This window comes from Nomascus leucogenys, chromosome 20 (genome assembly GCF_006542625.1).
Source record: "Nomascus leucogenys isolate Asia chromosome 20, Asia_NLE_v1, whole genome shotgun sequence".
In the NCBI taxonomy this organism is placed as follows: Eukaryota; Metazoa; Chordata; class Mammalia; order Primates; family Hylobatidae; genus Nomascus; species Nomascus leucogenys.
The window spans coordinates 82729458-82746291 of record NC_044400.1 but is presented as its reverse complement, the minus strand read 5'-3'; the positions used below and the strand labels follow the sequence as shown (position 1 = coordinate 82746291).

General features: G+C 65.8%; 2 protein-coding genes across 9 annotated transcripts in view; one reads left to right on the top strand and one right to left on the bottom strand.

Moving 5' to 3' along the window:
- The window catches only part of TMEM175 (transmembrane protein 175), a 30031-nt gene extending 28547 nt beyond the window's left edge, over nt 1-1484 (top strand). For 3 of the 5 annotated variants that reach the window (XM_030801315.1, XM_030801317.1, XM_030801319.1), the window contains one exon: nt 523-1484. In XM_030801315.1, coding sequence (XP_030657175.1) covers nt 523-1327 — 805 coding nt within the window. In that variant the 3' untranslated portion in view covers nt 1328-1484. The remainder of the gene's footprint in view (nt 1-522) is intronic. The other 2 variants (XM_030801316.1, XM_030801318.1) reach the window with 1 other exon arrangement.
- A 231-nt stretch (nt 1485-1715) lies between these two features.
- Nucleotides 1716-16257, bottom strand: DGKQ (diacylglycerol kinase theta). 4 transcript variants are annotated; one of them, XM_030801314.1, is made up of 23 exons: nt 15939-16257; nt 13651-13730; nt 11525-11624; nt 11186-11271; nt 10989-11114; nt 10586-10733; nt 10434-10508; nt 10255-10355; nt 9833-10065; nt 9666-9756; nt 9449-9503; nt 9168-9229; nt 8631-8781; nt 8196-8231; nt 7882-7997; nt 5787-5938; nt 5415-5563; nt 5078-5256; nt 4609-4709; nt 4315-4461; nt 4094-4205; nt 3858-4010; nt 1716-3530 (listed from the first exon to the last, which is right to left on the bottom strand). In XM_030801314.1, exons 1-23 carry the CDS (start codon nt 16213-16215, stop codon nt 3429-3431), a joined length of 2832 nt encoding a protein of 943 aa, XP_030657174.1. In that variant the 5' UTR covers nt 16216-16257; the 3' UTR covers nt 1716-3428. The 4 variants fall into 4 exon arrangements, with proteins under 4 accessions (XP_030657174.1, XP_030657173.1, XP_030657172.1 ...); XM_030801313.1 differs by having other exon boundaries at nt 9449-9756; XM_030801312.1 differs by having other exon boundaries at nt 1716-4010.
- Between the last annotated feature and the right edge of the window lie 577 nt (nt 16258-16834).

Here is a 16834-nt window from a genome sequence, read left to right as displayed (position 1 = left end):
CCTCGCCCTCTGCGTATTGTTCTGGAGGACAGAAGTCTGTCTGGGGCTGCTTGAGTATCACTGTCCTCCACGTCCCAATGTTGAAGGACAACACTGTTCCCGGCTTTCTGGGTGGTGCCGTCAGAAGGCAGCAGCCCTGACAAGGGTGGTTCCCAGCCTCCCTGGGGCTGCAGAGTCCAGCTGGGACTCGGCCTCCTGAGACCCCCGTGTGCATCTGAGAACCATGGAGGCAAGCTCTCCGCAGAGCTTCAGCCAGGGTGTTGTGTGGGTGGCTCCGAGGGCTGGAAGCTGGGAGGGAACAGACCTCGCTGCCCCACAGCAGGCTGGTCCTGCACAGCAGACACAGGAGAGCCTCAGCCAGAGAGGGCTGCAGCCCAGGGTCCCCAGCAGCACTCTGGGCTAGCAGGGTTGGGCTCCCATTAGCACAGAGCAGAAGGGTGCCAGTTTCTGTGGAATTTCAGATGAACAGCACCTAACAGTCAGTGCGCCAAATATACATAAATACGGCATTCTGAAATTTAGCACACTGGAAAGTCCACATGGTTCATCTGAAAATGTGCCAGGTCCAGGCAGCTCTGACAGGCGCTCACCCACCCTGCTGGGGCCTGTGTGGCCACGGCGAGGCCGGCACAAATGCATCTATTCACTTCTCAGCGAAGACAACGTCCCGGACCCCAAGGACGTGAAGGAGAGGTTCGGCGGCAGCCTCGTGGCCGCCCTGAGCGCGACCGGGCCGCGCTTCCTGGCGTACTTCGGCTCCTTCGCCACGGTGGGACTGCTGTGGTTCGCCCACCACTCGCTCTTCCTGCATGTGCGCAAGGCCACGCGGGCCATGGGGCTGCTGAACACGCTCTCGCTGGCCTTCGTGGGCGGCCTCCCACTAGCCTACCAGCAGACCTCGGCCTTCGCCCGGCAGCCCCGCGATGAGCTGGAGCGCGTGCGCGTCAGCTGCACCATCATCTTCCTGGCCAGCATCTTCCAGCTGGCCATCTGGACCACGGCGCTGCTGCACCAGGCGGAGACGCTGCAGCCCTCGGTGTGGTTTGGCGGCCGGGAGCATGTGCTCATGTTCGCCAAGCTGGCCCTGTACCCCTGCGCCAGCCTGCTGGCCTTTGCCTCCACCTGCCTGCTGAGCAGATTCAGTGTGGGCATCTTCCACCTTATGCAGATAGCCGTGCCTTGCGCCTTCCTGTTGCTGCGCCTGCTCGTGGGCCTGGCCCTGGCCAGCCTGCGGGTCCTGCGGGGCCTCACCCGGCCTGAACACCCCCCGCCGCCCGCCACGGGCCAGGACGACCCACAGTCCCAGCTCCTCCCTGCCCCCTGCTAGCGGCCAGAGCCCACTCCCAGCCGTCCCCACCAGAGATGGACCAGGGAGGACAGGACGCTGGGCAGGGGAAGCCAAGTCGCGGGCAGGCCGCAGTGGTTCTTGCGTGGCCTGATTTTATTTTCATTGTGAAATATCATGCTCTATTTCAGTCCTCAAATTGTTCTCCACTTTTTGCGGAGAGAGGAGTTTCACGGGAACTTGAAATGTGCTTTATAGCATTTGCCTATCCATTCTCTCTCACCTGAAGACACGTTGCCAAGCCCACCCACCCGAGGGGCTGCCCACTCCCAGCCCCTCTGAGGCCTATACAGAGCTGGTGGGGGGGGGGGGTGCCAGGCCAGGCCCTCCCCTCCCCTCGGTTGTTGACACAAAGATGAGGAAGAGATGGTAGGATAGTGACGCCCAGACTGTATTTGTCCTAGATATAAATTACTGTTGCATTCAGGCAGCGATAAATACAGAGGGGCCTGGTGTGCAGGGCACAGACCCCACCTGGGTACAGACTCACATACAGGACAAGCCCCTCACCACAGTTACACACGATTCATACAGACCACAGTCCACACCAGGGCTCGCGAAGCAAAACTAATCACAAAGGACAAGTCTTGAAGATGACAATGACGTAAACAAGAGTGCACGCTGGAGGCCGCAAGTGGCCTTACAATGCATGTGTCTGTGCAGTTTTGGCAGAAGCAGGGGGTCGGGGGATTAGTGGCACCAAGGGCCCCCCAGGAGGCTGCAGCAGGCTGGGCCAGGCCACACACTCCTGAGGTCAAACCACAGCCACTTCTGAGGTCAAAGCCACGCCCAGGAAAGCTCCACAGAATCGGAGGCCCAGGTCAGCTGTGCCCCACAAGGGAACGGGGAGATCCGCACCGTGGGCCGTTTCTCGTGGGGGGAGTCAGGGCTTCCCACAGAGCTGGCTCCATTTTTGGTCAGACTCCTCCCGGGGCCAGTGCGCCATCTAATCCTTGGGCACATGGAGGCAGCTTTGTCTTTGGCTGGGTGCACCCCAGCCTGGCCCAGATGCAGGACCCTCCACCGAGCTATCTGGGGGCGTGGGAGCAGGGGCGCTGCAGAAGCTGGGTCTCCACACGCTGGCGAGGGATAGGACTGAGCAGATGTCGGCTCACACAGGCACTGGGAACTGCACGTCAACGGCGGGCAAGCAGCGTGGAAAGTGCTAGCGTGGGGTCTGGGGCTGAAAGCCTGCTCCTCCACATGCATGGGACTGTTTACACCTCCACAAACTCCTCTGCACAGCCATGCCCTGCTTTTGGTCCCTTCTGGGTGCTAAATGCCCCACCCTGAGGGCCGAGGGGCAGACACTTGGGCCCGGCCCACACTCTGGTGCTGCCAGGGCAGCACCTGAGACCTCCTAGCCTCCACATGGACAGAGGCTCTCCTCCCCCAACAGAGGCACTAGGAAAGGGCCATCAGGCCCAGCTGGGCACTGCCTGCCCCTGGAGCTGTACCTGGGGTCCAAGCTGCCATCTGTATATCACAAGGCCAGAAAACAAGGGAAGGCACCTTCTCTCTTCCCCGAACACAAGGAAGTCACCAGTCACCACCACCCGGCAGCCTGACACGCTGCCCACCAGGGACTGCCCACACCTGCTGCCCAGGGCGGGGAGGTGAGGCTGGAGGGGCTGGCAGCCTGTGTCTGCTGGGGCAGGGACACACCAGGGAGCCTGCTGCTCTGAAGGACCGGCCAGGGGGACGGCCTGCGTCCAGCACTGTCCAGCTCAAGGGGCTCAGTGGGGAGAGAGATGGAGGGATGGGTGCCCACCCCTGAGGAGAGGACCAGGCCCCCACGGGGCAGAGGGCTCACCATCCAGAGCCCTGCGCCCACCCGGGACACGGGGAAACACTGCTGCCTGCACAGCAGTCCCCAGTGGGATGAGGGCTGTGACACCAACGTGCGTCACCAATGGGATGAGGGCTGGTCCAGCTGCATCCCCGGGAAGATGCGGTCAGGGCCGTAGCCAGGTCCAACCACAGGGCCGGCCACTGTGTGGACATGGAGCTGCCTCCAGACCACCTGAAAACAAGGCTGGCGGGGGCAGAGACGGCTCGAGCCCCTGGGCTGCCCCAGCCACCCCTACCTAGGATCGCCCTCAAGGGCAGGCGCAGCGTCCGCCCGGGCATCCCTGGTGGTCCCGGCCCTCCTCGGCTTCTGCTTGGCCTTCCTCAGCATGTGGACCTGTCCCAGGGCAGGGGGCAGAGGACCAGGGTGACATGGCCGATGGAAGAACGGTACACGGGCAGCCCCCAGTCCTGGGGCCCCGGGCAGCTGAGGCCATCTCAGCCCCATTTCACGGAAGGGGAGGGACCTGTCTGGCTGCTCCCTGTGCCACCTTTGGCCTGCCTGACCGCTGGCACAGCCCTCCTGAGGCAGGCACCCTCCCAGACTCAAGGAAGACCCTGGCCGCAGCTGGCCATGCCAGCACCACCTGGGTACCACCGGCCACTCCCATGGCCGGCCCAGCCCGGCCCACCTCCCCTGACTCTCCAGCTTCACCCCACGTACCTTAGGGCCAGCAGCTGAGATGATCATGTGCCCTGGGGCCTGGACCCAGGGCTCCCCATCCACCTGCACCGGGGTGGGCTTGAGGAGCGTGACTCGGAAGTAGGAACCCTGGGCAATCCGGATTCCGGAGCGCAGCCCACCCTGGACCTGGCCCTGGGGCGGGAGAGGCCAGCTGGGCTCAGTGGGGACCAGGGATGCCACCCTGGACTCGCCCGCCCACCCGGCCGGCGGCTCACCATGTGCACGACGCCCGTCACGCCCACCACCTCCAGCAGCCCGTCGTCCATGCGCGGCTTCTCAAACCTGGCGTCGCTGTCGGAGCCCCACAGGTCAGCCCCCGAGCCCCAGCTGCCACATAAGAGAGCGGGCACAGAGGTGTAGGTGCAGGCAGGACGAGGGCTGAGCCTGCCCGTGGCCCCGCCGGGCAGAGCCTCTGGGGAGCCCCGCCCGCGAGCACCTGGGGATGTTGATGAAGATGAGGCCTTCGATACTGGGCAGCTCCACCTCCTGCCGCTCCACCTGCAGCCGGATCTGCTTGTGCAGGCTCCGAGAGTGACTGATCTTCTGCAGCCCCACCCGTACGTACACGCCCTTGTTGTGCAGCCTGCAGGACAGGGCAGGTCGCCCATCACCAGGGGAAGCCCTACCCCACCTTAGGCAGCCTCTGGGTTCCGGCCCCTCTGCCTATCCCTGCTGGGGGACCTGAGGGAGGTATGGCATCACCAGGTGGCAGCCCCTGCGGCCCCAGTACCTGCTTGTGAACTTGCCAGGCTCCTCTTCCCGTGCCTGGTGGAAGTCCAGGCTCAGCTCGGCATCGATGCCAATGCCGCAGTAGTTACTCATCTGCACGATCTGGGGACAGGGCGTTCAGCTCCCGGGACCCGGCCGCCCTCACCAGGCCCCCTGAGCTCCCCAGCGGCAGGTCTAGTTCCTTGCCTCCTGCCAGCGCAGAGACAAGAGCAAGGGCCACCCCAGCAACAAGCCCAGCACCCAGGAGAGGGCAGCACGGGCAGGTCCTGGCCAGGCTCTGTCGCCAGCTGGCTCGGCACAATCCCCAGCAGTGGCCACTTTCTGTGCCTCCCTCAACTGCCCGCTTTGCAGAGGGGATGATGCGGGCGCGTACACCCGAGCGTGACTGGGAAGAGGACGCCCACTGTGACGCGTGTGGCGAGGTCATATGCGGGAGCCTGAAGGGCACCCCACGCCGGGCTGCCCTGTACCTTGGGGGGCTCTGCGTCTGCCGTGCCGTTCTCTGCACTGCCAGCCTCGTGGGCATCCAGCAGGATGGTCCAGCGGTCCATGAGCACGGCGTCGGCCTCGTCCACGGACAGCAGTACGGAGAACGGGTCCTCGCCGCTGTAGCCCGCCCCCCAGCGGAGGACTCGACCAAGGTCATTCCCTGGGACACAGGCAGACACAGAGCATCTGTCCACACCCACCTGCCCATCAGCCGGGTGCAGACCCCACCCCGGGGACAGCCAGGCCAGGCCTCAGCGAAAGCTGCGCAGGAAGGGGTAGTCCCTGAGGCCCCCTCCTCGGCTGCATGGCTGACCCCACCTGTGCCCAGGGGCAGGATGGCCACAGAAGGCTCCGGGCAGGCCAGTCGGTACCGTGTCTCCTCCAGGGCGCCGAGCACCCAGCCCACGGTGCCATCGCCACCACACACCAGCACCCGGAAGCAGGGCACCTGGGAGAACAGGTGGAGCCTAGCAGGAGACAGGAAGTGTCCTCCACCAGCTGTGGGCGCAGCCCATCCCCCACCCAGGCTGCCTCTTCCTTTTCAAATGCCCGTCCTGGCCACGTGGAGGACTTCGAGGTCCCAGCACGGGATGCCCATGGAGCTCCTGCCGGCCGAGACAGCTGTGGCTGCCTCCTGGGGCCCTTCCCGCCCCTGCTGCTGCCCTGGACCAGGGGTCCCGCTGGACTCACCCAGGAAGAGGACCCCCGTTGGTCAGGTCGAAGACCTGGTGAGGGTTCAGTAGCTTCCGGAAGCTGCAGAGCAGGTCTCGGCCCTTGAGGCCTCCACTCTTGGGGTTCACGAACACGAGGAGGGGACAGCTGTCTGGGGGCAGCTTCGCGTGCTGACAGACAGGGGCCTGGGTTAGGATGGGGACCCAAGGTGGGGTGTCCCCACTGCTGGAGTTGCCAGGCAGTGCCCAGCCCCCAACCCTGAGCCCACCTGGCCTGGACCAGCCCCCTCCCCAGGAAGGCGTGGCCAGCACCCTCACACACGAGGCCTCACACATGAGCTGCGTGGTCACCCCATCTCACTGTTGGCCAGCAGGGCGGCACTGAGGCCAGCTGGCTGGCTGCCTGGTGCTCCCAGTACGAAGGCCTCAGACCTGCCCACTGAGCTGCGTGTGAACAGACCACCCCCGCCTGGGCCATGCAGCCCATGAGTCTAGGCTGGAAATCCACGTGGGACTCTGCGTGGCACTCCTTGCCAGGGAGACCAAGGCTTGTCCCCTGAGGGGCCTCTGGTGCACACCTTTGGAGGATGGCGGCTCCCAGGCCCCCGCCCACCTACACAGCAGCCGAGAAAAGCTCTTAACTCACAGGGTGGCACGCGGCGTCCCTCGGCCACAGGACAGAGCCCATCTCCCCACACACAGTACCCAGGGATCTAGACACAGCAGGCTCAGGGCTGGGGTCCCTACGACAGGAGGCTGGGGACCCTATGACAGGAGGCTGGGGCCCCCACAGCGGGGAAGGCTGGGCAACAGGAGACACACAGGCCGGGTGCAGACACAGGGTGGACAGCGGCACAGGGGCCGGCCGTGGCTGGGGGCAAGGACACACTCGGGGCTTCGTGACCCACTTGGCAGGCAGAGCCGCCTGCGGTCACCACTTACCACTCACCCCAGGGCAGGCAGCTGACGGGAGAGAGAAAGCGCGTGTCGGCCCCACACCTGGCTCTGCCCACAGAGTAAGTGGACCTGGGGCAGGGGCTGCATCTTCGGGACAGTGGGGATGGCCACCCTGTCCTGAGCCAGGCAAGACCAGGTGTAGGGGCACAGGAGGGAGCCACAGGCATCACCCGTCCCATCCACAGACAACTCATTCTGCTCGAGTTCTGCTTCGCCTGGACTGGGGTCAGGGTCAAGGGTCAGGGTTCAGAGGCAGAGCAGCCATGGACACCTGGGAGGTCCTCATGGGACCCTTTGGGGGCTGGATGGGCTGAGGACAAGAGGCCACTGTGAAGGCACGGTGTGCAGCGTGGAGTCCCAGGCTCCGGCCCCTCCATGGGCCAGACCCCTCTTTCCCTCGGCCGTGCCCTGTCTCCATGGGCCAGACCCCCGTATCCCCTGGCCCTGCCCTGTCTCCGTGGGCCAGACCCCTCTTTCCCTCGGCCGTGCCCTGTCTCCATGGGCCAGACCCCACTTTCCCTCGGCCCTGCCCTGTCTTCATGGGCCAGATGCCCCTTTCCCCCGGCCCTGCCCTGTTGCCAGGTGTCCCCTCTTCTGGACACTGTGGGTCTTAAGGGCAGCGTCCAAAGTTTGGGAGCTGCACTGACTGGCCTGGGGAGCTCCAGGCAGAGAGCAGAGGCCCTAAGGCCTCCCAGGCAGGGGGAGTGAGGCTGAGGCTGTACCGGGAGGGCCATGCCTGGGATGCTGACAGCCGGTCACAAACACGCTCTGGCCCTTGGCGAGGCAGCCGCAGCGGGACCCGGCACATCCAGGAGCTGCGTCCTGTGGGCCTCCCTACTGGGTGGAGGCCTCAGGTGCAGCGTGGAAGCTGGGCCTGGCCCCACGGTGCCCCATGGAGCTGGTATCACCCACTGGGCAGCCTGGGATGAGCGCTGACCCTCTGACCTCAGGCCCCTTGCTGTAAAACGGGCAACAGAGTCCTTCCTGCTATTGTGAGGCACAAACAAGGTGGCACCTACGAGCCCCCAGTGAATTCGACGAAGTGACGCCAGATGAAAAGAGCGAGTTTGGCTGTGGGGCCTGTGCACCTGCAGACCCAGACCTCCCTCTGGCCACCCCCTGGGGTGTGTGAAGAGCCGGCTCGACCGCGCACTCACCAGCAGGTCGGGGAGCACCAGGGCAGTGAGCAGCCGGCCCTGCACAGCCATGTCCTTCAGCAGCACGTACAGCCGCTCGGCCTCCGCGAAGCAGGCGACGTCCAGCACTACCGCGCCTGTGGCAGGGGCCCGGGACTCAGGGGGAGCCTGTCCCATGGCCCCCACGGTGTCAGGGCAGGAACCAAACCAGGACATTTCCCCAGCCCAGGGCTGCCCAAGGGAAAGGTCAGGTGCTACGTGAGGGCCAGGCTGGCCCACTTCACCCCAGGAACACCCCTGGGCCTCATGTGACCATGTCCCTCAGGGCGGCTCACCTTGGGAGTAGACGTGACTCACGGACACCACGGTGGCTGCAAAGGCAGGCTGTGGTCAGGGCGGTGGGAGGTGAAGGACACACAGCACTGGGGCCAGGGACAGCCCCTCCGCCTGTTCAGGGGTGACATCTCACCCCAAAGGCAGCCTCCCCAGGAAGTACCCCTGCCCCACTCCAGGAGCAGGACTCCCAGCTCCCTGGAGGTACAAGGCCCCCCAGAGGGAGCGGGAGAGGCAGAGGCTGAGCACCACAGGGAAGGGCCACAGAGGACGGGAGGCTCCAGAGCCTCTTGGAGGAAGAGACGTGGGCTGGACCCGGAGCTCAGGCCTTGGTGGCTCAAAGAGAGGCAGGAGCTGGCCTCAGCACTGCAGCCCCACTGCCTGCCACTCGACCCTGCCCCCAGCCAGCAGCCCACGGCCAGCCATGGTGGTCACACCTTCGGTAGCCACGGCCTCATGCAGCAGGCTGCTGTACTCCTCGGGGGACAGGCTGGGAGGCAGGCCGCCAACAAACAGGGAGACGTGTGGGGCTACATCCCTGCTCTCCGCCACGTAGAACCGCGTCTGGCTCACCTGCCGCACGGACATCTGCAGGGAGAGGGGCGGGGACGCTGGGCCGGGGAGAATGGCACCACCGCACCAGGCCCTCTGCCTCCTCACCCGCAAAACAGCAAGACAGGGCATCAGGAACACTCCCAGGAATTAAGTCAACATGAAAATGAGGAAAAGGGCCACAGAGGCTTCCTTGCTGTGGACAACCCGTCCATTCCCCTCGAGGATCTCGGGGAGGTCTGCAGCTCAAGGTCTCCCTGCAGGGACCAAGTAGCTTATGACAGAGGGCACTGCCCTGTCAGCCAGGACAGCCGCTGCCTAGCCAAGGAGAACTTGGCGTCTGGGGCACACCCACCCCGTGGGGCAGAGGCTGTGGCTGAGGGCTGCTGGTTCCCTGGGGGCCGGCGTCCACATCCACTGACCTGCCGGATGTCCTGTAGCCGGTCCAGCAGGGGCTGTTCGTCCATCAGCACCGTCCGCTGGACTGCAGAGGTGAGGGCACAGGCCATCAGCACCAGGCTCCTTGCCCACCTTGGAAGCAGCTGCCCTGAGCCCCCAGGGCCCATGGGGATGCAGGTGGAGCTGGTCAGGAGGGCAGAGCCCGGCCTTGATGTCCGGCACCACCCTGCAGGAGAGCCTGGGCAGCAGGTACAGACCCAAAAGGTGCAGGGACCACCATGCCCAGCACGGGCCATCTACTCACCGTGCCTGCAGCCCATCGCCACCTCCACCAGCTGGAAGCTCTCAGGACCCTCGGCCTGTTGGGGTAGAGCTTGGCATCGGGTCTGGGCAGGCCCCCACCACCTCAGGACACCCATGGGGACAGCCACGCCTGGGCTAGGATGGTGGCCTGGCCTCCTGGGGACAGTGACCCCCCCACCAAGTCTGGCCAGGATGGGGAGCAGGCGCAGGGTACACACCTGGCGGCCAAGCAGCGGCAGGACCTCCAGCACCACAGAGCGGGCCGTGCTCTTCGGGGTCACTCGCACGGACACGTAGGCCATGCCCACCCTGTGGGGACGCAGCCTGAGCTGGAGCCCCCCCCCAACCCCGCCCAGCAGACCCTGAGCCTCGGGCCCAGTCTCACTTGAGCCAGCCAGGGTAGATCTTCAGGACCTCCTGGGCCCGCGGCAGAGCCCGGATGACCCAGGCCTCTGGCGTGGCTTCGCCAGACCCAGGGCTTCTGCCCTCCTCCGAGATCACAGCACTCCCGGTCTTGCCCCCAGCCCAGGTGCCACAGGCCTGAGAGGAAGGGGGCAGCCGGCACAGCTCCAGGTGGCCAGGGTCCTCGGGGATGTGGTGGGCCCGCAGTGCGGCCTCCTGCAGGGCACCAGGTTAGGGGGGCCAAGTTGCGGGGGGTCAGGCGGGGTTCAGTGGGGGGCAGGTCGTGGAGGGGGGGGCCAGGTGGGTGAGAGGCGCCAGGTTGCGGGAGCCAGGTCAGGGGCGCCAGATGCGGGGACACGCGGTGAGGGGTGGGGGCTCAGACACCTCCCCCAGCCTCCCCCTTACCAGCACCTCCTCGGGACCGGCCAGGCGGGACACAGTGATTAGGCGGAACTGGCTTCTCCTCACCGCGTCGTCGCCATCAAAGATCTTCAACGTTTGCTTCCCTGGGTCGGGGAAGCTCCGTGAGTCCCGGGCGCCCGGGGGACCTCAGGGGAGTTGGGGAGAATGAGGCGGGCACTTACCGGACTCCGCAGTTGCCTGTGTCTCTCTGCCTGGACCCACCGCAGCGCTCCCGTCGGCGCCGTCGCCCCCCTCGCCTGCGGGTCGGGCACACGGACCCCTCACTCAGTGCGCAGCCCCCAGCCCAGGGCACCCCGGCCGGCCCGCACCTCACCCGGCTCCGCGGCCTCCACGATGCGGAAGCTCTGCGTCTTGCTGAAGCTGTCGGGCAGAAGGCGCACGCACGCGGGGGGCAGGACCAGGGAGCGCAGACGCCCGAAGCCACACTCGGGAGCCAGCGCCGCGGAGCAGACGGAGTGCGCCTGGGGGGACAAGCGCCTGAGCTCGGGGGTCGGAGCCAGGGTGCGGGGGCACCAGGTGCGCCAGGTCCAGAGAAAGACCCCACACGCCGCAGACCCAGCCCGGACCCCAGGTCTTTCCTGCCGCCCGCCCCCAAGCACCCACCTGGAACCCGCGCCTCTCCTGCCCCGCCCCTCCAACTCCTCCACCTCCCAGCATCCACCCAACCCCGCACCTCTCCTGCCCCACCCCCACCCCCTCCACCTCCCAGCGCCCACCTGGACCCCGCACCACTCGCAGCGCACGCCGGCCAGCACGTCAGAGGAGCCGCACGTCTTCCTGCAGACCTCGCAGCGGGCTCCCGAGGGCAGGTTCCCCTCCCGCCAGTGGTGGTGATGGGTGTCCTGCAGAGCGGGGGCAGTCAGCAGCTGGGCCCGCCCCACCCCCCAGGGCTCCCTGGGGCCGGTGCACTCACGTGGTCCTGGTGCCCATCCTGGTGGCACTGGCGGCAGTCACTGCAGGCGAAGGGCACACAGTCTGGGTGGAGGTGCAGCTCACACACTGGTGGGCAGGCAGGGTTAGAGGTGTCTGCCGCGCCCCGGAGGACCCCTGCCTCTGCTGGCGCTTGGGTCTGGCCCCATCCCCACCACCTAGCACCACCCCGCATCCTTTAACTGTCCTGTGGCCTCTGCCAGGCGGCCAGCCCTCGGCCTCCCCCATCACCCCTGACAAGCTGCACGACAGGGGTGGGCTGGGCCACCCTGGGCAGCAGAGACCAGGACACTGGGTAGGGAGCCAGGCAGGCTCCAGGTACCTTCGCAGTGGAGCGCGGGCGCCTCCAGGACCTTGCGGCAGACAGCACAGAACTTGCGCTTGTGGAGTCCCGGGGGGCCGAAGCAGTGGGCCACAGGAACCTGGCGGGGCACACGCAGCCTCACCTCAGCGCTCTTGGTAAGGGCCAGGCTGCCGGCCAGCCCTCCTCCCTCTTCACCTGCGCAACTCTGCAGCTCACGCCCCTGCTGGGAACTGCCCGGCCCGAGCCGGCTGTGCTACCTGGAGGCCCCAGGAACAACCACACCCCGGGTCCTGGGGACAGCCTGGCTGGTCAAAAGCAGGGAGCAGGCTGTGGCCTCCCCCAGCAGCCCTGCCTAGCGCAGGGGAGTGAGGCCCGCCTGCCACCCCTTCCCTCCTTGGGACAGGCGAGGCTCTGTCAACTGCCTGGCATCTGTCTCCTCAGAGCCAGGAAGATCCCAGCACACAGGGACTGCCCTCTGGGAGACAATCGTGGGTGTCCCCGTGGGTGTCCTGAGGTGGTGGGGGCCTGCCCAGACCCGATGCCAATGTGGACCAACATTTGTGTGCTGGAGAGGGCTGGGCTGCTGCTTTTCCACGAGAAGGGAAGGAGAAAGACCAAGTCTTCACTTCCAACTCTTGCCCTTATCCCCAAACTTAAACCACACCCAATAAAAGTGTACACAGAAAGATCGTGTTCCAGAATAGCAGCTGTGAGCATGCCAGGATGGTGGGTGACTTTTATTTTGTTAAACATATCTTCTTTTTTTTTTTTTTTTTTTTTTTGAGAGGGAGTCTTGCTCTGTCCCCCAGGCTGGAGTGCAGTGGCGAAATCTCAGCTCACTGCAAGCTCCGCCTCCAGGGTTCACGCCATTCTCCTGCCTCAGCCTCCTGAGTAGCTGGGACTACAGGCGCCCGCCACCACACCCAGCTAATTTTTATATTTTGTTTAGTAGAGAAGGGGTTTCACTGTGTTAGCCAGGATGGTCTCCATCTTGTGACCTCGTGATCCACCTGCCTTGGCCTCCCAAAGTGCTGGGATTACAGGCATGAGCCACCGCACCCAGCCGTTAAATACATCTTCTAAATTTCCTATCATGCATATAGTTGAAATACATACTTATATTTTCCCAATTTAGCAAAGTATAAAAGACATTAAAATCAATTTTAAAAAGCTGCAGCCTCGGGCTGTCCACATGAGGAGGGGCTGCCCAAGCCAGTGTGGAGTCACCAGGGTGCCGGCCACCACCAGGGCCACCGTCCTCAGGCCTCCTGCTCACAGCCGGGGAACTGCATCATTAGGAACAGGGCGTCAGACATTAGAGGGGACGGCGCAGCCGGATGCCCGCCAGTGGCAGGTGCACCTGCTGGCCTGGCTTCCCGTCCTGCTGCACACCCGGGCCTGCCTCGCGGCCTGTGCCCCACCTGCAGTCTGAGAGCATCAGGGAATGCGGACTTGGGGGGCCTCAGTCTGAAGACGGCAAGGCTGACAGCTGAGGGAGGAATAAGCCTGGCCCTTCCTACATGTCCCTGCTGTCACCACTGTCACCAGAGAAGGGAAGTCCCCTGTGCCCTGCAGTGACCTGGGCCAGTCGCCTCCCTGCCCCACCCAGAGCCCTTAGAGGGAGGCTGGTGGCCAAGACACCCTCAGGCACCCAGGCTTCCTGCCTTTGCTTTTTATTTAAGCTTCCTTGAGATGCTTGTGGGTTCACACAGCTGTGGGGAAATTGGACAGACCCCCTGAAGCCTCTGTCAGCTCCCCTAAGTGTCTGATCTTACAAACTAAGGTCACGCCAGATGCCGAAATCTCCATCCCCCCAGGAGCCCTCACGCTGCATGTCACAGCCACGCCCACTTCTCCTCCTGGAAACCTCTCTACATCTGTGCTCCCTTTAGTTTCATCATTTTGAGCACGTTCTATGGACAGGATCTTGCTATTTGCGACCTTGGAGACTGGCTTTTCTCATCATCATTCCCTGCAGATCCATGCAGGGTGCTGAGCCTTTTAATCTTGAGCAGTATCTGACCTTTGCCTTTCAACTGCGGGTATCACTAACGTCTCACATGAAGGTTCTCAGTGCCTCGACCCCACGAGAGCTGACACATCCCCCAGCCTCTTGCAGGTGCAACACCCAGCCCCCCACTCACCCGGACCAGGCTGGGCGCCATACTCGTGCACGGGGTCCTCACATGCTTCAGGCACTTCTCATGAGACATGAAATTGCAGACTGTGGGCATAAGTGCTGCGTGAGTTGGCCCCTGTCCTACCCAGGAAGTTAGAGGCCCCAGGGCAACAACTGCCATACCCACCATGCCGCACCAGGGGCCCTGTGGTCCTCCGAGTTCCCCCACGACCCCGCCCCACTCACTGGAGACAGCCTGCAGCCCAGGAGCAAGAACCTGGGTGGTCCTGACCATCCTGGAGGACAATGAGTGTGTCTTCTCATCCAGAGAGTAGCCCCTCCCCTTCACACGTGAGCCCAGCTCTCCTCCTGCCTCTGCAGTTGGGCCTCTCAAGGCACAGCCCTGGGCTCATCAGGCTCGTCAGGAGGCAGGGGCTTCTCGGCCTTCGGCAGACTGGCTTTACCAAGGACACCTGTGTCTCACTCCCCCGAAACTACGCATACCCCTAATTGTCCCTGGTACATGCTGTGCACCGTGCCTGAGACCTAGAGCCACCCCAGGCAGGTGAGGGCTCTGGCAGGCAGGAGCCGCCGGGGAGTGGACAGCCCTAAGCCGCCCAAGGAGCTCTGGCCGTGTACACAGGACCCAGGGAGCACCTCAGCCGGCGGGGTGCTCAGGAGGGCATAAGAGGAGCAAGCACCACGCCCCAGCAGTGAAAGACACGAGGGTGGGGCCGGGGCAGAAGGGAGGGCAGGAGCCCTGGGCTGGGGCAAAGGCTGCCGGGGCTGGGAGCGGGCAGGGCACCCAGTGACACACCTGCCAAGACAGCCCCGGGTGAAGGTTGTGCCATGGAGCCCCAGGCAGCCCAGCTGGGACAGGGAGCTCTTCCAGAAGGCCCTGCTGGTGCTGCCCTTCACCTGCTGCAGCCCCAGCCACCCCAGTCTCCAGATGGGACCAAGAGAAGCTCCCCCTGGCAGCTTAAGAGAAAAGCTCTGGAAGCAGGCCAGGGTCCACCGAGAGAAGGGGGGACGGGCAGCGCCCAGGCCCCTCCTCTCCCATGGAGACAGGGCCTGCTCACCCCACGCCCCACGCTTGGGTCTCCTGGCGGGGAGGGCGCCCTCCTTCCCACACCGCTGCTGGCCCCTCTTCCACGGGTGCTGCCCAGGAGGGCCCTTGTGCCCCCTCCGAACGGGGAGGGGACCTGGAGTCTGGCCTCAAGCTGGGAGCTGCCTCAGCCACACATGCCACACTCCCCACCTCTGGGGAAGCCCCTGGCATCCCCAGGCAGCAGGCATGGCTGTGCCATGCTCTGATGTGATGAAGAAGCTGGCGGGCCAGGCCACCTTGTGCAGCTCTGGGGGTCGGAACAACCATGCCGTTTCCACCACAGACGACATCCCCGTGTGAGGGGACAGTCTCCTCTGCGGACCCCGGCCTGAGTGGACCCCTATCCCCAGAGCAAAGGCCTGAATCCCTGAGCAGAGCAGACGCTCCTTAGCCCCTCCCACCTCGGCGTCCCTGGCCAGGACACAGTAAGTGTCAAACGTCCAGGACTCCGGTCCTGTCCCTCGCTCCCTCCAGAGGCTGGGCTGCGGTCCCCCTGTCCCTCGCTCCCTCCAGAGGCTGGGCTGCGGTCCCCCTGTCCCTCGCTCCCTCCAGAGGCTGGGCTGCGGTCCCCCTGTCCCTCGCTCCCACCAGAGGCTGGGCTGAGGTCCCCCTGTCCCTCGCTCCCACCAGAGGCTGGGCTGTGGTCCCCAGGGCCCGCCTGCTTGCCGCGGGGGAAGATGAGAGCCAGCCCTGGGAGCACCCGGGCCCAGAGCAGGGAAGGGCTGTCCTCACCCCAGCAAGGGCGGGGCAGCTGGGTGGAGCAGGGCTGGGGCACGCGCACCGGGACGGCAGGGCCCGGCCTGGCTCTCCAGGAGGCTGGGGCTCTGGGCCACAGCATGAAAAGGGCTAGGGCCAGGGGCCCAGGCCAGCTCTACTTGGCCACACCTGCTGCCCCAGCCACTGGGAGAGGAAGCCGGCCATGGGGACCCCAGCGGAGGTCCGCTTCGCATCAGGCACAGCCCCTGGGTCGCAGCCATCGCACGGCACTATGGAGACGCTGCCCGCACCTCCCAGGTGAGGAAGCCCGCAGCCTGGAGCTGCCCCACGGCGCACAGGCCCCGGCCGCCCCACGGAGGCAGGTCCCGCGAGCAAGGCTGGGACCCCGCCCCCCACCGCGAAAGCCCCGGTGCCACCTCCGCTCAGGCTCCCGCCCACGGGGCAGAGGCAGGGCTGCAGCCGGGTGGGCATCGGGCCCGGGTGCTCACCGTCGCACAGGAAGCCGGCCAGCCCCCAGATGAAGTCGGAGCAGAGGTGGCAGAAGGTGGGCTTGGTGAGCGTCACCTTCCGGAAGCTGTGTCCCGGCGCGGCAGCGGGGCCCGGGGCTCTGGCGCCCGCCCGCTCCGGCCCCGGTCCCGGTCCCGGCCCCGGCCCCGGGCGCGCGCGGCCTCCCGCGCCCAGCACGGGGCTGCAGGCCGGGCTGCCAGGGCGCGAGGAGCCGCCGCCCAGCCAGGCGCGGGCCCCGGGCTCGGCCGCCGCCGCCATTCCCGGTCCGAGCCCCTTTGGGTCCGCGCTGGGGGTACAGGAGCTGCCCGCGCCGCACAGCCCGGCTTCCGACTGCGCCCGCCCCACTGCGCAGGCGCGGGCCACCCGGGGCGGGGCCGTGCGCTGCTGGTAGGCGGATCTGGGGGCTGGTGGGGCGGGGCCTGCTAAGGGTCGCAGCCGTGCCCTGTCGATGGGCGGGGCTGGGGGCGGGCCCTGTGATCGGGCGGGGCGGGGCCTGAGCGCGGAGGCCCCTCGCGAACCCGCCGTGGGGAACTGGTCCGCGTGGGCTTGGTTTGACCGCAGCTGGCCCAGACTTCCCCGCACGCGGCCTCCGGACGCCGCACGCGCGGCGTTGTACCTGTGGGGCCCCGGCCCGCGGCTGCGCAGATAGGCGCCTCCCACGCGAGAAGCGGATGGTGTCCGAGGCCCCCGGCCGCGCAGGACGCCCCCGGCGAGGGGCAGCGCCGCGGGCCTCCCACAGTGGGTCCCCGAAAGCGCGGTTTGCGGTGCTTGGTTTGCGGTTTGCTCCGTCCGTGGGGTCTTCGCACACGCAGACTTGGCCCTTCCCGAGGCCCAGGATCCCCGGCGCCCGACCGCTGTCCTCACTGCAACGGGGGAC